General features: G+C 43.7%; 1 protein-coding gene across 3 annotated transcripts in view; it reads left to right on the top strand.

The window, feature by feature from the left end:
- The window catches only part of CA10 (carbonic anhydrase 10), a 550279-nt gene that overhangs the window by 510077 nt on the left and 14142 nt on the right, over nt 1–26060 (top strand). For all 3 annotated transcript variants that reach the window (XM_023204534.2, XM_023204532.2, XM_023204535.2), the window contains exons 6-7: nt 18815–18910; nt 23312–23384. In XM_023204534.2, the coding sequence (XP_023060302.1) occupies nt 18815–18910; nt 23312–23384 (169 nt within the window). The remainder of the gene's footprint in view (nt 1–18814; nt 18911–23311; nt 23385–26060) is intronic.

Below are 26060 nucleotides of genomic sequence, written 5' to 3' on the forward strand. Positions count from 1 at the left end.
TGCATGGACTGCTTGGGGCCATCCCTTGTCTCTACCATCTGGGACATCAAGGTTCCTGCTTACCAAATGCCGAAGGAGAATGAGCACAAGAGAGGATCCAGGGCTGGCTGGGACTAGGGGGCTCATTTTCTCATCACTGCTCAACCCAGCTCTGAATTCATGGACCAAGAAAGCAAAGAGTGGCCCTTTCCTGAAACCGTCCAATGTGATAGGCATTAAGGCCACAAGACTGTTCAACTCAGAAAGACCAACAAGAGAGGTGTGTGTTTTGTCTCAGCCAAGACAGAGTCAAGAGTATCCATTTCTTAAGCGTGCCTTGGAATAAGCTAAGTTGGTGGAGTTCTTCCAAATCTCCCCTCCTGCAAAGCCGCTGGAACTCGCTCCCCACTAGAAAGCAGCCAGAGCTCAGGGAACTCATTTTAACTATTCCAGGAGAAGACTGGGACTGGCAGGGTGAGAGATCTGGGCTGGTAGAATTCATTTATGTTCAATTCAGCTCCCCTGGGCAAATAGCCCTGGCTTGGGAATCAAGAAATGAGCTTTTCCTGAATTGCTGAAGTCCTTTCTGAGACACTGCAGAGGACTCTGAAAATAGTGCAGGCTATCTGGAGTTCACTTTCATTCTGGCTTCTGGTTAAGAGCCAGGATCTGATATTGGGCTCCTGGGGTCCGAATTCTAGCTCTTCAACTTATTAGAAAAGTGAGATATTGGGTAAACTACTTAACCTCTAAGTTTTGGTTCCCTGGCCCCCACCACTCTGCAAAATAGGGGTGATGAAAATGCTATTACCTAACCCCATAGGGGATTCACTGGGAGGCTCAAATAAGATAATGCTTATAAAACACCAAGTACAATGCCTCGGTGTTGTACCCAATAAATGTTAACTGCATTACTGTACTAACTTAGGGCAACTGATCCCAACCCAGGTGCTAGTTCCTCGATTGCAAAACAGTGACTCAAACCATGGACTGTTAATGAACTTTATAGTGCTGGCATGCTGTGATCCTGTATGCACTGGGCATTGAGCCATCTTTGTGGTGGTGGTAGCAGCGGTAGTACTGTTTGTGTGTGAGAATCTGTGTGTATTTTGGGGAAGAGGTAATAAGAAATGTGGGAATATGGGTAACTTAAGATTCTTGAGTGCCTATTGTATGTCTGGTGGATACTAGGTGTTTTATATGCATTAACTTACATAATTCTTACAACAACTGGGGGAATAAACAGTATTATCTCTACCCTAAAGACGAAGTTCAGACAGGTTAACTCAATGCCCTAAGTCAGTTACGAAGTGGCAAGGCTGGGGTTAGATTTCTAACTCTTCTTACTACTGACAGGCTATGGAGGAAACGCTACAAGCACAGAAGCTATCATTAAAAGCACAGTCTGTTCCACATTTTAATGTTACAAGATTTCAAAAGGAGGAAGAGAACAAATTTATACAGGAAAATCCAGAAGGCCAACGTGGAGGAGATAGCAATTTAGAAGGGGCATTCCACTAACAGAAATTATAGCCAAAACAATGGCCATTCTTGGTGGAGACAAACCACATGGATGAAGACCCAAATGTGGCTGGGTGCAGTGGCTCACACCTGTAATCCCAGCACTTTGGGAGGCCAAGCGGGGGGATCATGAGGTCAGGAGATCGAGACCATCCTGGCTAATGGAGTGACACCCCATCTCTACTAAGAATACAACAAATTAGCTGGGCCTGGTGGTGGGTGCCTATAGTCCCAGCTACTCAGGAGGCTGGGGCAGGAGAATGGCATGAACCCAGGAGGCGGAGCTTGCAGTGAGCTGAGATCGCACCACTGCACTCCAGCCTCAGTGATAGAGCGAGATTCCATCTCAAAAAAAAAAAAAAAAAAAAAGCAACCCAAATATGTGAAACTGTGGGGCATGTTCAGGGGGCATCAAAGAGCCCCTTCAACAGTAGGTGTATGTTGTAAAGGAGGAGGTGAGAGGAGGCTGGAAAAGTCAGGATTGGGCTGTGGAGAACCCTGAGGGACAGCTCAGGGCAGGGAGCCTTGAATTCAGGTGGGAAAGAGATAGCATTAGCAGCTGGGAAGAGCCAAAGGCCGGCCCCTAATCAGAACCTGCAGGAAAGGGTTAGTGCTGTGCCTGGGGTAGCTCCTACCTAGAAGACAGAACCTGAGACTTACAGCTGACAGATACACCAAGTCAGCTGTGCCCATTTCTCCACAGCTGACATGAAGTAAAACACTCACTACAGGAGTGCAAGGGGACTTCATTCCACAAGGGATCATTTATTTAGCCACCCTCTACGTCCCAGAGCACTTCCATCTATTGGAGGCAAGATAACTTGGTACTTAATATTTTGTCTTTGGCATGAGACACAAGCTCTTGTTCTATTAAAAACTGTGTGACCTGGATACATTACTTAGCATCTCTAAGCCTCAGTTTCCTTAACTCTAAACTGGAGGTGATAAGGTTCTCATACATGGAATTTTTGCGAGGATCAAATGAGGTAATGCATGAGAGCAGGCTATCACAGCCCTGGCTCACATTATAGCCCAATAATGTTCACTAGAGTTCACTAGTGGTGGTGTTACTCATTGTGGATATAAGAGATAAGCACCTGGAAACTTGGGAAAGTATGGATGCTACAGATAAATCCAGAGAAAGAGCTGGAATGGAGCTCAGGGATCATTGAACCCCTCAGCCAGGGCCCAACAAGAGAAGATTAATTCCCCAGGTTAACACATGAGTTGGTGTCCCAGAGATTCCAGGAAAAATAATTTAAAAAGGAATGCAGACCCAAACAATCGGGGAAGCTCTCCACAATCCTTTGGTGAGAAGGGGCTGCTTCTGCAGCCCACAGACCAGGTCTAACATGTGGCTCTGCCTTTTACTGACTGAGTGACTTCAAGCAAGTTATTTCACCTCCCCCACTTCAGTTTCCCCATCTGCTAAATGGGGACAGTAATCCCTGCCCGTACACCTGTTGTGAGAACTGAATGAGATGACCTCTGTAGGGCACTGAGGACCCTGCTGGCACATGGGAAACAACTCTCCTTAAATGGTAGCTACTATTTCTTTTAAATTGAAGGTCAGGCAAGATAGGATGGGAAGATAAGAGTAGGGAGGTGTATCAGTCCATTTTCATGCTGCTGAGACTGGGTAATTTATAAAGGAAAGAGGTTTAATTGACTCAGTTCCACGTGACTAGGGGGGGCCTCACAATCACGGTGGAAGATGAAAGAAGAGCAAAGGGACGTCTTACATGGCAGCCGGCCAAAAGAATGAGAACCAAGTGAAAAGGGGTTCCCCTGATAAAACCATCAGAACTCATGAGACTTATTCACTATCATGAGAACAGTATAGGAGAAACCACCCCCACGATTCAATTATCTCCCACCGGGTTCCTCCCACATGTGGGAATTATAGGAGCTAAAATTCAAGATGAGATTTGGGTGGGGACACAGCCAAATCATATCAGGAGGGTACACCAGACAAAAGCAGCAGCTTGACCAAGTCTACAGATCGAAAATAGACTGTGTTTGGGAATCAGAGACCTGGATTTAAGTCTAGATCTGTTGATAAACAACTGACTTTGGGTCCTCAGCTCCTGCTGTCTGAAAGACAGTTTCGATCATCCTGGCCTAATTCACAGAAGGGCTATTGTTTGGGTTCAGAAAGGAAGTGGGCAGGAAGATACATTGTAAATTATAAAGCTCTGCCTGCAAGAGCTGGTTTTCTCTCTCCCTGGACTGAAAAATGCTTGAGGCCAAGACAGTCTCTTCTTGAAATCGCCCCTCCCTGGTACAGTAGCTGGCATAGCATGCATGCCACCACTCTGTGGATGGGAACCACAGTGTTCCCACTCACCCTTGGGAATGCCTCAGACTCTGGCTACCCAAGGGATGAAGACCTTCCCCTCTAGCTGACCCAGTTCTACTGGAAACAACCTTTGCCCTGACAAAAGACAGAGGCCCCAGAGCGAGCCTCGGTATTTGGGGGTGGACCCTTTGCGGAATGGTTGGGCCTGGGTTACAAGTATAGGGAGGAAAAAATGAAAAATGGAATCTGCCCCAGAGAGATCAGGACCAGTGGTTTCCAAGTAAAGCCACAGCACTCTCACATACACACAGATATACTTGGAATGGATATTGAAGTCTTAATATAGATTGCCCACACGCCTGTTCCCAAGTGCTGTCAGCAAAATGCTGTCTCTGTTTCCCTCCCAGAGCATATTTTGGAAGCTTAGGACAAGGGCACCATCTGGACTTCCCTGCAGTACAGTGAGAGTAATTTGGCTTTCCCTCCTTCTGTCTCCTTTCCCCACTGTCACCCCCAACTCACCTTTCAGTCACAGGATGAAAGATCCTTCTGTAAAACAAAATCCACTAGGAGAGGAAAGAACCAGCTGCATCCTGCACAGAAGTGACATGGAATGACCACATAGGGTACAGCAGGAAGGATGTTCCAACCCAAAGTCATTTTTTTGCTTGCTCAGCAGAAATGTGTAGCACAAGAAACTATCGTTCTTCCAAGTTACAGATAAGGAAACTGACTTTCCTAGCCACAGCCCTCCATCTGGGCAGTACACACACATATATACCACAAGGGCTGTTTTAAAATGGGTAGGAGGTATTTGGGATTGACATCATGATGGAAGTACTGCAAGCAATTAGTGGGAGTAGTGCAAAGTTTCTAAAGGCCCTGTAAGCATGGGACAGTCACACACAATGAAGACTTGTTCAGCCCCCACTGTCCACTGATCTCTAGTAACACTGTCTAGGGAGCAGCGGGAGAGCTGGATTCTGAGATTTAACTTGGCCCAAAAGCCCTTCCATCAGAATTCATAATTCCTTCTTCAATGTGATGCGTTCCTGTGACTCCCTCCCTCCTATGTGGCATGTAAGAGCCCGTAAAACAGATCTCATTGTCCTCTGGCATTTGGCTTCATTTCAAATCATAGCAACAGGCTAGAATCAATATGACTATCCCTGGATTGTTCAAATTAGTTCCTGAATCATTGCTTTTGTACTTTTCCACATAAATGTGGGTACTTTCTTGGTATTCGGATTTTCTTGCCATTTATTTTCCAGTAATTGGATGAAATGTGTCTTGTTTCTTGGAATAAGCTAATACTTTTCTGTGCTTGCCAAAAGTTGTTTTGTGCTCATTACTCATCTTTTATAATCTTCTTGGATGCTTTTCCCAATTTTTCAGAAGCCTGCGTTGGGATCTCCTATTCCCTGCAATCTGAATTGATACATCGTTTTCTTATTTGCTTTTTTATTTAAAAAAAATCACTAAATAATTTGTGGTGCCTTGTATAGTTAAAATATTAGTAATCAGATATTCAAATTACTTTTATCATGTCAAGTACTGGCACATGAGAGAGGTTATTAAATTTGGGTGATTTGATTCCAGGGTTAGGAATACCTGGCTCACCAAGAACCTAGGCAGGCTCTGGAAGGGCAGGAATAGGGGAAAGTTGGCAGGCAGTTGGCAATGTGATTTCTGGAAGAATCAGACACCACATTGAGAAAATGTGCTATAGTAAAGGGTCACTTCCCTCTAGAGTTTTCAACTGAGTGGCAGAAACAACCCTGCTGTCATCAACATTCCCTACCCCTGCACGTACAACCCCCTTCTCCATCGTCAAACTTTGGATGACTTTCCACTGTTCTTAGGATAAAGGCAATATTCTTACCAGGGTGTCCAAGACTGAATGTAGTCCGTGCTTACCTTTCTCTCCTGGGTCAGCCTACCTCATTCCCCTTTCATTCTGGGCTCCAGACCCTTCCTCTTACACACGATGCTACAGGACACTTGCACATGTGCCTATTACCTCTAAGGTCTTCCCTCTTTTCATCTCCTCATGCCCAGCACAATGCCTGGCACATGGGAAACACATACAGGTTTGTTGGAAGAATCAATGAGTGAAGGTTTGAGATATTTTGTTTGGATTTGGTTTGATTAGACCTAAGCACGATCAAATGGAGAAACCAGAAGTCACAAAGTGACTGCCAGGAGGCCCTGGGACTAAGCTGTACATTCATATTTTTTGGCCATGGTCCTTGCCTAGCCTTCTCTGTTGAGACAACCAGCCTGGTCCCATAGTCGTCCATTTGCAACCCCAGGCATAAACATGCTGCCTACTGAAACTTTGGTTTAAATATTTGGTTTCAATTCTACATACAATCACATACCACATAACGACATTTCCTTCAATGACAGGCTGCCTGTGTGACAGTGGTCCCCTAATTTACAATACCGTACATTGCTTGAGCCTTTTCAATGTTTGGATACACAAATACTCCCCACCGTGTACAATACAATTGTGTATGGTAACATGCTGTGCAGGTTTGTAGCCTAGGAGCAATAGGCTATGCCATATACCATCTAGGTTTATGTAAGTACGCTCTATGATGTTCACACAATGACAAAATCACCTAATAATGCATTTCTCAGAATGCATCTTGGTTGTTAAGCAACGTATGACTGTAAATTGACTTTGATGGAAACTCAGGAGGCAACATCCTATATTTCCTATCAGTGTTTTAGAAGAATGACAAAACCCTGTCCTTAAAATCTCCATGTTTTCCAGATAAAGACCCTGAGGTCTAAAAGGGGGCAGTGACTCACCGAGCACACCTACCTACTGAGTGGTAGAGCTGTCATTCAAACTCAGCCCCTTTGACACCCGGTCCTGTGCTCTTTCTAGTATCCATCCCCCACAGTCAATCCACTGTGGGTTTAATGGCTTTGGAATAAACCAGTGTGTGTTTCTGCTTATTAAGTATCAGACTTTATGCAATTAATGTGTGCAAAACCAAGCCTAGTTTTGTTAACATTTTATCCAAATTGCTGTGCAGCTTCATTTACGAGAGGAGAGAAAACCCTCCTCTCTTATCTAATAGATGTTATGTGTCTGTTTTCCATGAATATGTCAGTTAGGACAGTAGACACCTAAAGTGACTCTTCTGAATTAACCCTGAGTGAATAAGAGGACTTTGGCAAGCAGTGCGTGAGGATTCAGTCTTTCCTTCCCCCAGGATGGGGACTAAGCGTGAAGTGAGCTAGAAAAGTCTTCTCAGTCAACCCTTTGGTGTGCATCTATTGCAGGTACTGAGAGTCAGTGCCCCTGGATATTTGACAAATCACATTCCTCTCTTCAATTTAGTTATATCTATACCAGGAAGCTATAAACCTTTATGAATAACTATAAGAGGATAAAACTTTGCATTGTGGTCTCCTGAAATGTCATTCAATCACATTGCCCTCTGGACACCACATTGCTGAAGCTTTCAGAGCCTTTCTCAGCATCACAGAGACATGCTTTGGCCTAAATTGTCTCATGATCATGTAGAAGCTGTCTCCTTGTTCACTCCAGAGCTCAGACCTCAGGCAAAAGACATCCCAGGCACCCGGCTGAAGCATCGGATTCTTTTTTTCTTTTTTTTTTTGTACAGTTCATCCATTTAAGTGAGAAGTAATTCCACTAAAATGGACGTTAATTTGGTTATCTATATCTAAACATAGGTAGTCCCTATTGAGATGTTCATAGCCCTTTTTTTCTACTTCATTCAATCAATGTGCTAGATCACATTGCAAGATTTCTCCAGCATTGATTTACCCTTAACTCCTGATATGAGCCCTACTTGATTGTAATAAATTATTTTCAATGCTTTTTCCACTAGGTAGTATTAATTTTGTCTTTTTGCATATGTGATTGTAAGAGGCATTGGCCTATTTTCCCCTCAAATATCTGCTGAAATATACTTGTAAACCCACGTAGACCAACACTTTTTGTGGGTAGGAGATGACCAAAAATAATTCTTGCCTTTATTCAAATGAACTACATAACATTAAATCTCTACAATTAAAACAAAGCAAGCCTTTACTAATACTATTTATGTGGGCTCTGGAATGACTTAATAAATATTTAACAAAAAAATGAATTGATGGGTGCTGACGAGTTGATGGGTGCAGCACACCAACATGGCACATGTATACATATGTAACCTGCACGTTATGCACATGTACCCTAGAACTTAAAGTATAAAAAAAAAAAAAATGCCCTGTACATACCAGTACAGTGGTTCTCATGGGACAAACTCTTCCATGGAAATGGCAATGATCCTAAAAGAGAAAAGGTATATAGTTTGAGATGTGTTCAGTATATCTAGTTGCATAATACAAGAATACGAGCTACAGAAAGACAAGACTGGCAAAATCTTCTTGGTAGTCATCAGACAATAAGACAAAGTAAGATACAAACGTGAATAATATATGGACTCTCAAGAAATACAGTCCCAAAAATGTGTGAATGGCCTGACTTTGTTGTTATCTATGGAACTTAACACGTCACTTCATTCTAGTGCCTCTCCCTTTATCGGAGCCCCAGCAGCCAGACATTTCTAGTAATAAGCATTGCAATTCCCATTTAATGAGGGTTTACTTTGTGCCAGGCACAGAATTTGAAGCCTCCTTTCTCTCATGTACACCTGAGCTCCTTTACATGTTGTAGGCTTATTTAATCAGCATGATTCTTTGAGTGGTTATGTTGTCATCACAATTTTGCCTATGAAGAAATTGGAGTTCAGAGAGACCAAAAGACCCAAGGAGTTGGAGCCAGAGCCAAACTCTCCTCATCCATGCCCTGTGTTGGGATGAGTTTGAAGTCATAGGAGCATGGGGAGGAAATAGGTTTAACTAAAATCAGCAAAGGTTTCAAAAGGTCCTGCAGACTTCACTTTTAATTCATGGATGGTGGCAGCCACTGCCTAGAAGTCACTTCTGGGAGGATCTGGACGTCTTTGCAGGAGGCTCATCCCACTCTGGCTTTCAGCAGCTTCTTTAATAAGAAGTGGAAGAGATACAGATGCTCTGGGGAAAGGATCATAGAAGAAAAGTTGGCTTCTAGAAGCAGCTATTTCAGAATGTTTCAGGGAAAAAAAAAGCATCACGGGACTTCCCTGATTCTTTGTGTTATCTCATCTGCTTCTCTTATTTGCTTATACTCTGCCAAGTTCCTGAAAGACTGTGTCATTGATTATCTTGTTTTACTCTAATGACAATTCTTAGATGCATCCCTATATTATGGATTAAAAAAAATAATCAGAGGGGCTAAGTAGCCCCAACTTACGTGGACAGAAGAGGTATCTGACTAGGCTCAAGGTCTTGCATTTTCCAGCATAATCCTGCGCCCAAACATATCACTCTACATTTGTGCAAACTCCTATACAACTTGATGAAAAATGTGCTTTAAAATCCAAGTTTTCTTATCTTTGGGGGGAAAATAATTGCATTTCACTCTGGTTTTCTAGGTTGGTATGATAGCCAGACCACATAGAGGGATCTTCAGTCGATGAAACTATGGAAAATTCTTTTTATTTTTAGCCATAATTGCATTCCATATCCTACAATGCAGAAAATCTCATCACCAGGCAGACCCATGATAATTGCCAAACCTTAGGGTGAGAATGTGGTGGTTGGTAAACATCAAACCGTGGTCTTCTCTGCCAACTGTGTGTGCTCTTATGCATAAAGACAAACTTGTTAATGACTTTCTATAAATAAGTTCTAGCTTATAATTGTTGCAGCAACAGCTGCTGAAATGTGATCTCCCCTCAAATACAGAACACCTTTCCTTTTCTCTTTGCTTTCTTGTAGAAAAACTATTTGCATGCTCCAAAGTGAAATGAATAGTCACTGTCACTTTTTGTCTGTGTGACCTCAGAAGAGGTGTTTCACTTCTCTGTACCTTAATGTCTTCGCTTCACCTATTTTAGGAACAAATGTGGTAATATGGGTGAGCACTTTTAGGCTATAGAATATACAGCATTCATCTCTGAATTTCTGGGATCTGGCATAGGGTGGGCATTTTGGACCTATACGTTGACTAGAATTCAGCTTATTTGAGTTGAATATGCCTTAAAAAGTTTAAAGGACCGTAGAAAGGTGACAATAGTAATCATCATCATTTAAAGGAAAGGGAGAGCTTAATGTTTAGGTTTTCTCAACATGTATTTTCCTTCTATCTGTGTAGAACACTTACTGGAAAATATATGTCCTGGAAGTTCTTTATTCATCTCCCAAATTAAAACTAGCAGGGGTCAGCAAACTACAGTCACAGACCAAATCTAGCCTACGCTGTGTTTCTGTACCTTTACTGGAACCCAGCCATGCCCATTCTTTTATATTTTGTCCATTACTGCTTTCATACTATAAAAGCAGAATTGAGTAGTTGTGACAGGTACTATATAGTCAGCATATATAAAAATATTTACTATCTGAATTTTTACAGGAAAAAGTCTGCTAACCTTTGGATTACAGTATGAGCCATTCAGAATGCATTTCTCTTTAAAAGTTCTCACCTCATTCAGTGTCTGGAACACAGTGAGTGCTCCCCAATAGGTGACATCTTCCTCAAGTTCCCTTGGGAGAACAGACTCAATGTCAGATCCACAAAGGAGACCTGCACATACCTAACCCCTATTTCTGCAGAAGCCGAAGGCTGTATTATCTATTGCTTGTATAATAAATATTGCATAACAACAACAATAATAGCTAATTATGGAATGCTTACTGCATGCCAGGCCCTGGGCTAAGTGCTTTTTTATATTCAGTTTTATAGAATCATCACATTATTATTACTATCCCTGTTACAGATGAGAAACTTGCTCACCTAATGGTACCCAGGGGTGAAAACAGGCTTTGCGACCCACACAGCCCAATGTGATACTCAGTGTCTTGTTTCCCGTTAGGGACACCCTTTGGAATTCCAGACTGTTCTTCAACCAGTTCAGCCAAGCGCCTTGTTCTCTCTGTCCCTTGGGACATCGCACTTCATTGTACAATAGACAGCCCGCATTGCTTCATTCATTCATTTAACAATTATTTCTGCCTTGATACAGTTAATATGTATCAGGTATAGGCGATGTCACAGGGGCCAATAAGATAGAGCCCTTGCCTGGATGAAGTCTAAAGTCTAGTGAAAGAGGCGAGCATCATCGGTCACACAACAAATGTCAACATACAACTGTGATATGTATTTTGAAAAGTACAGAGTGCCATGAGAGTGGGTCATGGGGATCTCCCTCAACAGGTGACCCTTGAGCTGAGATACAAAGGAGTTCATAAGTAGGAGTCAAACAGCGAAGGGAGGGAAGGGTATTCCCTCCGTTCTCTGTCTGAGGGAAGGGAAGCATAAGAAACAGAATAAGCACATGTTCTAGGAAAAGAGAAAGCCCAGTATATAAGGGAGGCTGAAAGAAAGACACTAAGCAGAGCACAGAAAACAAGGAGACATGGTTAGAAAAGTCAGGAGTCCCAGATGTGCATTTTTATGTTACTGGCAAGGGGAAGCCACTGGCGTGTTTAAGCAGGGGTAAGGTGATAGCATTGTCACTCTGAATGCCATGTGTGGTCTTCTGTTCCAAGGCTGCTCTTTTGCATTCACCAAAGGGCTTCTGCTAATGGAGCATCATGCTGAGAAAGGCGATCTAAGGTCTAAGAACATAGCCTGTTGCCCTCCTGAGGCATGAGGGGTGAGTGAGCAACCCCCGGCATGCACTGGTGCATCACCTTGCTACCACAAAATGAAAACTCTGAGACCTGTGCAACTGAAGCTGCTCCCAGTGTAACCTATGACAAGTGTGGCTTGTGTCAACTTGGAAGCCTGCTTGCAGCAGGTCTCCTTATTTAACACAGAGGAGTACTTGTCTATTAGCTTGAAAGCTGAGTTACTGGTCACCAAAGGCTAATGGTTTTCAGGCTTCCACTTCAATTAGGTGCACAGAAGAAGCTTTGCCTCTGGTCCTAAGAAAATTCTAGGACATAAGTGAAATTCTTCATTACCCTTAGGATGGAATCAAGACCCCCTGCCTTGGCCTGCCAGCTCTCATGGTCTTCTCCTGCCTTCCGATACAATTTCTCCTCATACCACCCTCCCTTACTTAGGAGTTGCTCAATAAGCACATGTCGAATGATTGGATCTGTGAATGACTGTATAATCATGGGCAAGACATAGCTCCTCTTTGATCCTCATTTTCTTCATTTTTAAAAGTAATGGGCTGAGAACTAAGGCCTTGGTTTTCTGTAAGACACCTTCTAAGACTCTATGAGATGCAGAATTGGTATTCATTCAGCAAATGCTTGCCAACATCTCCTCTGAGCCAAATCCCATCACCAGGGATGTGATGATGGATATCCATGCCCTTGAGATGTTTACCCAAAAGTAGACACAGACACAAAGAAAATAGTTTCAAAATAGCATATGCTTGAGTATGAACTCAAATAGTCACAGAAACTGGGCACAATCCCAGCTCTGCCACTATCTCTCAGAGGCTTGGTGTCTCCATGACTCAAATGGAAATAATGGCACTAACTCATGGACGTTTTCAAGAATTAAATGAGGTGTTTCTGCTGCCATCATCTCTGGCACAAAGAGGTGCTCGACAAATGTTGGTGATGATCATCAACAAGTGGTGATGATGACTTTTTTTTTTTTTTTTTTTTGAGACAGAGTCTTGCTCTGTCACCCAGGCTGGAGTTTTCAGTGGCATGATCTCAACTCACTGCAAAGCTCTGTCTCCCAGGTTCACACCATTCTCCTGCCTTAGCCTCCCAAGTAGCTGGGACTACAGGCACCTGCCACCACGCCCGACTAATTTTTTGTATTTTTAGTAGAGACGGGGTTTCACTGTGTTAGCCAGGATGGTCTTGATCTCCACGCCCGGCTAATTTTTTGTATTTTTAGTACAGATGGGGTTTCACTGTGTTAGCCAGGATGGTCTTGATCTCCACGCCCGACTAATTTTTTGTATTTTTAGTACAGATGGGGTTTCACTGTGTTAGCCAGGATGGTCTTGATCTCCTGACCTCGTGATCCACCCGACTCAGCCTCCCAAAGTGCTGGGATTACAGGCGTGAGCCACCACGCCCAGCCGATGATGACTAACTTTGACAATGATGTTCAGCACCCATGTGACTGTACCAGGTGTCTATGGTTTACATCTGTTCTGATCACCCAGTGCTCATGCCATTTTGGTTGCAAAATATTTTTAATTTTGATTAGAGTTCTCCAAACAGAATCAATAGGCTATATACACAGATATATAAGAGATTTATTGTGGAAATTGGCTCACAATTATGGAAGCCAAGAAGTCCCACAATATGCAGTCTGCAAGCTGGAGAACCAGGGGTTGCTGACTGTGTAATTCCCAATCCCAAACCATAGCGAGAGAGGTGGTTGCTAGTGTAAGTCCCAGAGTCTAAAATCTGGAGACTCAAGAACCAGGAGCTCTGATGTCCAGGGGCAAAAAAAAAAAAAAAAAAAAAAAAGAGGGATGTCCCAGCTCAAGGAAAGAGAGATAATCCTCCACCTTTTTATTCTATTCATACCTGCAATAGATTGGATGTTGCCCACCCCCACTGATAAGGCCAGATCTTCTTTACTCAGCCTACTGATTCAAATGCTAATATCTTCTAGAAGCACCTTCACAGGCACACCCAGAAATAATGTTTTTCCTGCTCTCTGGGCATCCCTTTGCCCCCCATCAAGTTGCCATATAAAATTAACCATCACAAACTTGCCTCCTGGATGAGAGCACCATGAGAGCAGAGAGGAGCTACACTGGGTGCTCAGAGACAGTATTTCATGGAAGGTGTCCTGGAGAAGATGAGACACAAAGAGAATAGTTGCAAAACAGCATGTGCTTGGGTGTGAACTCAAATAGTCATAGGAACTGGGCACAAACCTAGCTGAACTATGAGGTAAGGAAGGGTAAGCAAGGCTTCCTCAGACCCCATTTTGCCCTCCTCTACACCAGAGAGATCTTTCAAAAACGCACATCAGGTCAATTGGTTTCTTAACACCTGTTACTTCCTATTGTGTTCAGAATAAAATCAAAGTTCCTCACCATGACCTACAAAGCCTTGCGTGAACTGATCCCATCTTGAGCCACTTTCATCCTTTCCCAGCCATTCCTAGCTGCTTGTCCCTATCTCAGGCTCTTTGCATTGGCCATGCTCTCTACAAGTGATATTCCTCCCTCTGATCTTCCCATACCTGGCTCATCGTCATCAGAATTTGGCTCAAATGTTAGCCTACCCAAAGGTTTTCACCAACCATACTACAGAATGTTGCTCCCACTTCTGCATCCCTGTCCCCATTCTTTCCACTATTGCCTTTCACTTTGTAAGTCAAAATCTTGTTTTGTTTCCTTCAAAGCTATCTTTGCCACCATCTGAAACTATCTCTAGGACGACAAAGACCTTCTCAGTCTTATTCCAATTGACCTTAGCACATAGTTGGCCCTTAAAGATGTTTTGAACAAATGAATTCCAGGCCCATGTAAAGGATTGAGGTGAGGTGGCCTTTCTGAGATGAGAAGGCAAGGACAAGTCACATCAGATCATGGAGGACTTAGATATAGAGAATGCACTGGATCATGGCACCTGCCATGTGGGAGCATCATGACAAGACTGGTAATATTCTCCCTAGAAGACTGCCTGTCATTTCTCAGTCTTGCATTTCAAGGAAGCTTCTCTAGGAGGATACTTGCCTAAAACTAATTTAAAAAATCAAGATTATAAAATAATTTCCAGGAATCCAGGTTTAGCCCTTTCACATGGTAATTCCAACTAAACTAGCAGAAGCCCTCAAGGCATCTCTTTAATGAATGTCTTAGATTCTTGAATTTGGTGTTTAATTAGCATGTCATCATTAGCCCCCGAAGAATTTGCTCTCATTGTCCCTGCAATCTTAGTCAAATCATGCACTTGCTCAGACAGTTGAACAATCACTTATTGATCATCTGTTTCACATCAGACACTCTGATTACTCTGCATAAGCCTTAAAATTGGGGCTCAGCTAAGGTATAGCTTAGGGCCCATCTAAGTTATTCAAAAATTCAGACTTTAAATGGTTGAGATTTAAAAGTGTTACCTATAAACGGCAAAAAGAAATCCACAGGCATCACTTTCAGAACCCATCTGCCAATCTGATACTCTGTCCCTAGCAGGATGTGATTTGCACATTGCTGTTCCCCAAGCCCAAATTCATGGTAGGAAAAGCAGTGAACCCCGCTTTTCTCCAGACCCACCTGGACCCATGCATGCTGTGAGTGGTTAGTGGGTATTGGGTTGGCATTCTTGTGCCTGACTAGGGAAGAGCAAAGGCAACAGCTGCAGGAACTGTGATCACCACCAACAAAGACCTGGAAGGCAGGAGAAAGGAAGCAGCACTTTTTCATGGTTAAGCCCTGCTGTTGGTGCATGATCTGGTACACGTCCCAGGTTATCTTTGATGCCCAAACCATGTTCTTACAGCTGAGAACAAAAAACCTGGTGACTGTCAAGCTGTCTCCTGAGCTCTTCTGTTGCTCCTAGATGTTCTGTTGCCTGGGGAATCTCCTGGTGCTTCTTCAGCACACAAACATACACATTCTATAAACTGCAAAGGCCTATAGAGCACATGTCTGCCTTAATAGCCATCACCTGAAGTTAAACACCCCCCAACTCCCACCTCTATTTTCTCCTGCTTCCAATCTGCCCTCTTACAGTCCATGCTGATTATCTCATTCCCCTGCTTCAAAGCCTATCTATTGCTGACATTCCAGGGGTCCTATGATCCGGACTCAGCCTGTTTTCCAACATAGGTGATGCATGTGCTCCTTAACCCACCCACACTGAAGTAGAGAAGGGATAAACAGTCAGGCAAAACAGGACTCTGCTCACCAGCCAACAGTATCGGCTATAGCAGCGCTTCTGAAACTTTAGCGTGCATCCAAATCACTAGGAATTTGAGAAAATGTAGATCTTGATTCAGAAGACCTGGGATGGAGCTCCCGATTGTGCATTTCTAACAAGCTCCTAGATGCTGCGGCTGCTGCTGATCCCTAGAGCACACACTGAATAGCCAAGCTCTATGTCATCTTATTAACGTCTGACTGGGGGTCAGAAAGAAAATGCTCAAAACTCATATTCAAAATAGCTTTATTTCTAGAATGTACTAACTATAAATTCACCAGTTTTGTAAAGCAAAAGATCAATTTCATATGGTTCAACATAACATAATAGACAGTCCATCAACAACTGCTAATAGAAACCAAAGCTCCTGATATCAGAATCCTAGCCAACTCACCTTGGAACAGACAGGAGGCATGACTTCAGATCAAAGTTTTTAATGTGTTAAGTTTAAAGCACAGCAGAGCCTCAACCTGTACTTGCCAGCTCCTTTCTTACAGTTCCTGGCTCCCGAAAGAATCCCACCCTATGGGGCAACCCATGGCCTAGGAGACTTCTTCCTGCCTTTTTCTGACTTGCAAGCTGGACAGAAGGATCACTCCACTGGATTGCCTTTCACATCCCTGCTCTGGTGTTCAGAACATGCTGTAACTTCAAGGCATGTCTGGAAGCACTGGCACATTCCCTGGCGATTTTGTCGGTCACCTGTATCAGTGGGAAGAACTTAGCGGATGGCAGGGTGTGTTTTGTTCTCATTAGAAGCTTACTCAGCACTGGAAGGGAGGTGTGCTGAGTGTGTGACAACCCCCAAGTCCCTGGTTCTTCCACCTGGCAACATTTCTCCACCTGCAGAAAGTCCTGGTTGTGTGGGGGTACAAGGGAGGGGGTATTAAAAGTCCTGCAGAGGCAGAACAACCCCTGCCTGCGGTTGCCTTTCTGATGGCAGAGTAGCTACTGTAGAGTCCTCCGTCTTCACTGGCAAAACTACATAGGTGAAAAAGCAAAAAGCAAATAGGATATTTCAAGAGCAACAGTAATATGTGCTCTCTTCATGAGAAGTTCCACTACCACTCAGGAAGCTCAGGATATTCTCAGATTCAAGGTACTGTCCATCTGATTAGGCATTGATGGGATGTTAATGCTCATTGATTATGTTCCACTTGTTCTCAAGTCCAACCTCCCTCTAACTGGTAAGCTTTTGATGAATACAAGTATCACCCCACATCAATTAAATCAGAATGTGAGAAGGCATAGACAGGCACAGGTGAGCTTTAAAAGCACCCAGGCAATCTGGATGCACAGTGAAGGTCACAAACCACTGGGTTAGATACGGTTTATTTTTCTGAAAGTTCAAGGAAAAGCATGTTTTTTGATCATCACATTTCTCAACTTCTAAAACTTCACCTTTTTTAATGCAATACAAGATATTGGCAATAATGAGTACTCTCCTACACTTTCAGAGTCACAAATCACTTCTATGCACACCACCTTATTGGATTTTCAAATCAGCCTGTGGAAAATGCTAACACCATTACAGAAAGATATATGATGTGCTTGCTGTGGCATTGTTTATAAGAGACAAAAAAAATGCAAACAACCCGAAAGCCAGTGAGAAGATGTCTAAATATGTTATGGGCATTTGTGCAACTGAGAATTCTATAGTTATTAGGAAGACTTGGGGAGATCTATATGCATTGACTTAGAAAGATCGCTACAAACTACTTTTAAATTTTAAAAAATCAAGTTCAGAATCATAATTATGAATCGTCCCTTTCTATTTTTTAACACTTACTGTGGACTAGGGAATTTATTGTTTTTTATACCCTATGTGTGTTTGTGTGATTTATAAGCACAGAACAAGTAACCACAAGGATGTACACTAAACTGTTAATAGTTGTGTGTATGGTGTGGACTAGAATTAGAAAGAGGTGGTAGGGGGGCATCACTTTTATTTGTTAAAAAATTATACTTCCAGCTGGGCGCAGTGGCTCACACCTGTAATCCCAGCACTTTGGGAGGCCAAAGCAGATGGATCACGAGGTCAGGAGATCGAGACCATCCTGGCTAACACGGTGAAACCCCGTCTCTACTAAAAATACAAAAAATTAGCCTGACGTGGTGACATGCACCTGTAGTCCCAGCTACAGCTACATGGGAGGCTGAGGCAGGAGAATCACTTGAACCTGGGAGGCAGAGGTTGAAGTGAGCCAAGATCACGCCACTGCACTCCAGCCTGGGTGACAGAGCGAGACTCCAACTCAAAAAAAAAAAAATTTTGCTTCCATACTGTTAAGAAAAAACTATTTTAAAATCACAGCCCTGACATGAATTTTAAGGAGAGATCATCTTACGCATTTTTCAGAGGAAACAACTGATCTCAGTGATGTGGGGTAACATGATCATGTAGCTTAAAATTGCTGAAACATCTGTTTGAACATGTATGTATGCTTATGCACAATTTTTTAAAATGAATTTTAAAAAAATAAGTAACAGGGAAAAGGCTCAACAAGTGGACTGATCCTTGTTGAATGAGGAGGAAATAAAGTCCTGCACAACCAGATGACCAGAGCAGGCTGATGCATCAGAAGCCTGATCCATCGGCTACTACTGCATCTTGCAGGCTAGCCAGTTTCATCCCAGGTCATGGCTGACCCAGGACCTAACAGTTCCCTGTTTGCCCCGAGGCTGCGAGGAAGATTTACTGGCTGCCGGTGGCAGCTGTTGGTGCAGCAGGGACACAACGTCCACCCCTACAGGGCAGTTCCGTTCCTAACAAGGAAAATTCACTTTACACGTGCTTTAGGGGAAATGTCCTGGGATGGAGCCAGAGCCAGATGGGCTCTGAGCTTATTAAAAGCATGCTTGTTACCAGAAAACATTTGCAAATATGTGTGGGTATTTTTGTGTGTGTGTGCATGCATTTTGCACACACGCGCACACATATCCCTCTGAAATCCCTTCAATTAAGATTGTCTTCCAAATTGTTCCTCAATATACTTTGCAGTTTACCCTTATGTAGGAGCAAGTGCTATGCCTCCTACCTTTTAATGTTGGATTATTGCTCTGATTCTTGTTTTTCCCTCCTGCCAGGTGCAGCTCATCCACTATAACCATGAGCTATATACAAATGTCACAGAAGCTGCGAAGAGTCCAAATGGATTGGTGGTAGTTTCTATATTTATAAAAGTAAGTCTCTTGCATTCCTTCATTCTTCTCACCATCCCCACCTCAATCAGAATACCAATTTATGGTCTCTGTTGGAGTTAGAAATATTAAAAGGGGTGCTATCCATGCCGAAGAAAACTATGGGGTGGTGTCTTTTATATACACGAGATTTATGAAAAATGAGGTCCCCTGCAGTGAGATGCAAAAATGATGAGCTCCATTTCAGAGCATCTGGGCCTGAGGATTCAAGCAGCTTCTGTCCTAGAAAGAAAAAGGGGGCTGAATCCAGGAACAGGCTTTGGGACCCATCTAATGTAGTCAAATCAAAAGAATGCAATACTAGAAAGGCAGGTGGCTCACTAATGCCCCACAGGATTAAAGTCCTGTTCACCATTCAGCTGCCCCTTATAAACACAGGAAGCAGCAAGATGTCTCTTCCCTCCAGGCACTGCACTAAATAGCTCCTTCCAGCTTCCTCACAATTGCTCTGAGCATCCTCTTTCTGTCTCGCTCTCCCATTCCTTCATAAGCATCCCTGGTAATAAGATTACCCACACTGACTTTATGACATTCTAAGGAAACTCCACATCTCCCTAACAGTCAACAATGACAACATAAAATCTCCAACCAAGCACATTCTAATTTGTTAGAAAAAAAAAAAAAAAAACCAAATACCTTTAACATTTTAGCAGATGTAGAGAGAAGCAGGTATGCAAATTTTTTAATAAAAAAAGAAATTGCTTTTCTAATTAGAAAAAATGTTTAAAAAGCAGTGTGTGGCAGTTCCAAACATCAGCAGTCACTCTGCTAGACCCTGGGGACGTTTTGGCCAGATCATTAGAGAAAGTGCCCCAATCAGAACTGGGAATCTGATGAAGATCATCAATAGAAACCCAGCATTTGCCACCAGGGAATTTTAACAGGGCTGTCATGATGACATCACTATTACTCAAAAGAATGGGTACCTGGGGCACTACTCCCTCTCCCCACCCCCACAAAAGCACTCCCCTGTGCAATAGGCACTTCACCCTCCCTGGTCATTCATGCTATGCCCCCTCCTAACTTCCTCACCCTCTCCTCGGTCAGATCATGGCACACCTATGCACTGGGCAGGGGCTCGATGGAGCATCTATGGCATGTTGCTATCCATGGCCACTAAGCTCAACCTCCTCTGGTTTGTCATTAGCAAAGAGAGGAAGGGACATTTGGCCAGGGAAGCATATTTTTAGGCTTTTATGCCTTTATGATATTCGACATGACATCTCAAAGGCAACTGGTCCCAGCACAGATCCTAATGGTATCTCCTGGCATCATCACAAACCCTGGAATGATAAACAGTAGATTTCTGAATGCCAGACACTATGATATGTATTTTACATCTATTTTATTGTTTAGTAATAAACTCAGAGTTGGGCATTTGTGTTGTATCTTACAGATGAGTAAAATCATTCAGAAAACCTTTGGCATTTCACCCAAGTTCATGTCGCTTATCACAGTCCAGCCAGGAGAGGATCCAAGTCTTCCCTGACTTTAATACTCATGAAAGAAGGGCTTACTCATTCTGTCCCTTTCCAGCAGAGCTGGGAGAAAGTGAGGGCAAGAAGGGAAAAAATGACATTTTAAAACCTTTTCCCCATGCTCCTCACAACCCCATGCTACTCATAAGCACAGGGCAAATTCCTGTATCTCTTAATGAAGCCCTGATTATGGCATTGATCACCAATTTGTACATTCAACCTGGGCCGCACTCACTGTGAAGCCTGTAGATATGTCACAATATTGTCATGTGTGTCCAGGAGCTCACCTCCCCCTATGGCTTTCCCAGCACAGATCCTGCCTGCCCCTGCAATTCCTGTCCTTTGGAGAGTGTCTCGGCCTTGGTCCTGACTTTGCCTCACGTGACTGAAAGCTTGAATCAGTGACTGTCATGTCAGAAGCACAGGCACATGACAGCTGACAGAGTGATGGATACACTGGGAAGCCAACAGCAAACTACTAGTGTGTTTCACAAGCTCCTACAGAAACGTTCATTCCTACCGAGCTCATGACTAGCAGTTGGGGTTAGCAGGTCCTGGTTGCTTGCCCACAGGTTGTTGAAAGGAACTTAGCCTGTAGACCCTGAGGCCAGTGAAGGGATAATGACTAGCTCCTGCATCTTCTCAGGTCAGTTTCACTCCTAGGGATGAAGCCATTGTTTCCCTGAGCAGACCTGAAGCTTTCTTGCTAGATCTCAAAATAAGCCACAACATTTCTGCCTTCCCTCCATATAATCAACTCCCAGAAAATCAACTCCCAGACAATCAAGTCCACCATGAGTTATTTACACTGTGGCTGACCATTCACTCATCTCAAAACTCTGATGGAGCATGGGGTACTACAGGTCAGCCCTCTGCTAGGCACTGGTACCCAGAAGTAAGACGAATAAAGCTCTTGGTCCCTAAGGGTTCACAGCTTCTTGTAGTTGTCCTCCCCTCCTTCTGAACTCTCTGCCCTTCCCTTCCCAGCAGGGTGGGCAGGAATGGGATATGACAAGCCCCACATCCTGGTAGTTTAGCCCTAGAGTTATCACCCTGGCTAAAAGCTGTGCCATAAAAAAAGTTGGAGTTACTCTCTAAAAGGAGATACTTGCTTATCTGTTTTATTTATCTGTGTCCTCCACAAATCCCCCACCTTTGCTGTGACCACGGGGAACTGAGATTTGGCTGTAATTGCTGCTCAATCACACACCATTAACTTCCCACTTAAGCTCACTTATACCAAGTACATATTTTATCCTCTCACCCACGCAGCCAACACACTAAAGCCCACAAATCATCTGTGTGCACTTTGGAAATGTTTCAACTATTTTTAATCAGCTCAAAACAGTCTGGTCCCAACATAAGGGCTGCCCAGACTCACCAGGTACCAGGAGCTCAAGGCACCCAGGGAGTAAGGTACATAACAGATCCCTTACCTGCCACGACAATATATTCCTAGCCATCTTTCTTTCATGGGGTGCATCAGCACCAGGAGCAGGCTTCAAGCTATCTTTTAAATGACTGAAGAGGATGTCAAAGTAGATGTTGAATATAGCACCGAGGGGAGCAACAGTATTTAATTTGGGACTTTTTCTATTTAGGGGTGGACTTTTACCTCCATTGGGCATTGTCACTCACCAAGCTCCCTTTGGTGTGTGTCTCACCATAACACAGCCAGGAAACTGCAAAAAGAGACAGATGGAGGGAAAATAAACAGTCTGTGCTTTCTCCAAGCTAAAATTACCTGTTGCTCATCTAATAATAATAATCATCTGCTGCAATTTTTCCAACCCTCAGATAAATCAGACTTAAAATGTTGATGTGTCACAACATCCGATTAGCCGCTGAGGCATAAATTACAGAGCAGAGCTAAGCAAGGTAGGAGAGAAATGACTAGGATGAACAATGGTACCCCAGAAAAGGCTGAGTAAACAAATGTTGTTAAGAAAACCCTTTTCTCATGTAGGGCCACATCACAGTCTCATCAATGATGGTTCCCTACTGAAGCCCCTGAAAACCTGGTTTCTTCTCCCAAAGGAGGAATTTGAAGCTATAAGGGCATAGGCATAAAATGGAAATGGATCCCTGAACATCTGGTACAATGTTTGGCCCATGATAGACCCTCTGCAAATATTTGTTGGATGGATGGATGGATGGATGGATAGATGGATGGATGGATGGTGGATGGATTGATTGAATTAAATGGCTTATGACATACTCAATTCATGCAATAATGAGCAGTGATATATCAAGATCCTATACTACTTTTCAGTTTTTTTTCCCATTTCCTTATACCTCTATTCTGGGCACTCTTTATGTCTCACTCTCTACCTAGATGAATTTCCCCTTCCTAACATGCCAATCCCTACCTTGCTTAAAAGCCTGACGTGATCTGGCCCCTGCCAATCTTTCTAGGATCAGCTCCTCTCCTTCTCCACACTCTCAACTCCAAGTACACTGAAGTCCTTGCATGAGCATGCCTAGTTCTCACTTCCCCGTGTCCATGTATGTACAGATTCTCTGTATGAAATGCTTTTCCTTGCCTTTCATCCCTTTTCACACTCTATCACCAGAACACTTTGTTAACTGCTACCCACCCTCCCAGACTCATGACTTCAATTCTCAGGTGGTGGCTGATCTTCCTCCAACATCATTACACCAATGACTCAATCATGGCACTCTCCACACTATATGAGAGTGGTTTGTTCACTTACCTGTCTTCCTCTCTAGACTGGGCTGTCCTTGAGAGTAGGGACTCTGGCTTTGCTCTCTGAATTTCCAGCTGTCATTGTGTTTGGCTCATGGTAGGTACTCAGTAACTATGAATGAATAAGTGAATGCCACGGGGAGATGTTTGTCCTGCAAGAGTGATGCCCAGTCATTAATATTTTCTTTTCTCCTCCAGGTTTCTGATTCATCAAATCCATTTCTTAATCGAATGCTCAACAGAGATACTATCACAAGAATAACATATAAAAGTAAGTTTGGTTCAATTTCCTCTACAGCAACTATTCTATAAAGGTTAGACCTGCCTAAAGGCAGGAAGCCAGAACTGATGATCTCTATGGGCCCTTTTCAGTTTCATGATCCTGCAATTCTGTAGAAAGTCACTCTAGAGAGTAGGGTTTGGCTAAGCAGCAGCTCATTTCAAGCAGAAGTCCCTAGGGTGCCTTTGTCATCCATGCCTAAGGCAATAATGATTATGATTATGGTGGTCATCTTTATCCCACAGATTGGTAATGAGCCAGGGGACTCTGCTGGCTGATACACTCCACCATGTCAGCTGGCCACAGTTGGGGCTTTGCCAGTTATGGGATTGAGAAAGCACCCATCAGGTACTATGGATCCGATCACAACACTTACAGAAGTCCTCAGCTAGACCAGTTCTGTGTGTGGCTTGGTCTCCTTTCCAGGCAGAGACAGGATGGCATCTCTCTTTATCCACATGTGTGGCCCATGGATGTAGAGGACTTTGTCCAGTTTCCTTGGGTTTCCAGAGTGTTTTATCCCCCGACTCCTTACACAGAAGAGAGAACAGTGCAAAGTTGAAGGAGGAAGGAAAAAGAGGCTGCTGTCATCCCCAGCAATCCCAGAAGGTGCAGGATTTGGGAAAAGTTGGGTGAGATAGCACACACCCATAGATGAAAGAAATAATATGAGGAAAAAGAGATTGTCTCTACCTAATTAGGAGTGAGCAGGATATTGGGATTCAAGTCTTGGCTTTGTCCTTTATCAAGGAGTTTCCTCACTTTGACTGTCATTCATCTTGTAAAGTAAAAAAGTTGAACTTCAAGTTTCTAAAGTCCTTCTAGGTCTGGGATTCTGAATCAAGCAATAGGTAAATAATGATTCTCACAAAAGTGAAAAACAGTTGGCAAACATCCCAGCACCCCACATCCCCTTGGTGTGCCCTTCACCAAGCCAGGAGCTCAGCTGTGTCTGCTGCTTCTATCTCCAATGGCAATGTGAAAAAAAAAAAAGAATGTGTACAGATCTCATCTTGGACTGCCAAGGGAGAGTATGGAGAATCCTTCACTCAGCCGTTTACTCACTTATCCGACACACATTTCCTGCATGCCTTCCACATGACAGACACCAAGCGAGGCTCCAGGGATGGAAAGATGGCCCAGACAGCAGCCCTACAACTACCAGGTGCACACCGCCAAGTCCCTCCCATCTGCAGAGGCTGGGAGGCTGGTAGGGCTGAGGAATGAACCTGGAGAATCCCACTCCACCTAGATATTTCCCAGAAGAATGAATTAAGTTGTCTCCAAGCATATTCTGCCTTTTCTCATTAGTATTCTTACGGAGTCCTCTCTAAGCACACACTTAGATTGCTCAGCTAAGGGAGATATTTCTGTCTTGTGTGTAAATAGCACATTTATAACTGCCCATAAAAGATTATTATTCTTTTAACTTTTTTGATTAAAAAAGCATGAAAATTAAATAAAATGTTTTCAAATAATCTTGGATTTGCAATTTAGAGACCGTGAAAATGCATGAAATCACGCATTAAGCCCCAGCACACAGTCTAACAGATTGCCAGTTGCAGAGTAAATCATTAGAGGGACTTTCCTCCCCACCCTACCACCCCGCCCCCAGCACTGGTCTGATTAATATTAAATGATGTGACTTGGGCCACCAAGGGAGGAGCAAGAGTGGGGAGGGAGTAGAAGGGGAGGCAGGGAAGAAGGGAAAGATGGATGGAAGGAAGGAAAGGAAGGAAAGCAAGAAAGGGAGGGAGGGAAGGAAAAGCATTCCAAGTGTAGAGAGCCACATGCACAAAACCTGGAGGGTACTGAAGGCCAGCTAAGAGTTCAGAGGGAGGAACTCTGTCTTCATCAGCTCTTCGTCTCAGTGCCTAAGACGAGGCACACCCAATAAGCATTGGTGATGGCCTGGGTGAATAGAAGGGTGAATGGCCTCTTTCAGGAGCTGTGACGGGGCAGAGGGAGTGGCAAGAAAGATGTTCTGGAACCAGATCTTGAGCCATGTTAAGGTGTTTATGCAGAAGGCAGGCAGACATTGAAACACCCTTACCACCTCTGAAGACACATTCCTAGAAATACAAATAGAAGACAGCAGGAGCACCCCCGCTTCTGATCCCCATACTCTATACCTCTCAGGGCCCAGGGAAAAGAAAGGGGAGCCAAAGCAAGATAGAGATATCCTGGCCTGCATGGGGAAAGGTAGTTGATTTAGGCCCCCTAATAACAGGAATTTTGAGCTCCTACAATCCAGCAGAGAGTGATGGAGGTGTCCTCTGTTGTGACCTTTGTCACATACCTGAAGGGAGCAGCACTGCAGGGATAATGATGGCCGATTCATGGGAATGACCTCAACACTGCTTTGCCCAGGACACTGTGGCAGAAAGGGATTGATTTGCACAGCAGAAAACCACAGCTCTCTTTTGTCCCTACGGCAGCCAGAAAGTTGGCCCAGTGGCAGGCAGGGGAGTCTGGAACAGGAGTCATTCACTAGAACACAGCCAGTGGGTCGGAAACACAAGACTGGAAGTCTCTCCCGAGGCTCTCCAAACAGGCAGCAGGTTAGGCCAGCACTGGCCCATAAATTCAGGTTATGATGAAGACAACTCAGGCGGCCCCATCAGGGTATCCTGCTTCTGTCCTTCTAAGTGTGCGAGAGACAGAAAT

This window comes from Piliocolobus tephrosceles, chromosome 16, assembly GCF_002776525.5.
Source record: "Piliocolobus tephrosceles isolate RC106 chromosome 16, ASM277652v3, whole genome shotgun sequence".
Lineage (NCBI taxonomy): Eukaryota > Metazoa > Chordata > Mammalia > Primates > Cercopithecidae > Piliocolobus > Piliocolobus tephrosceles.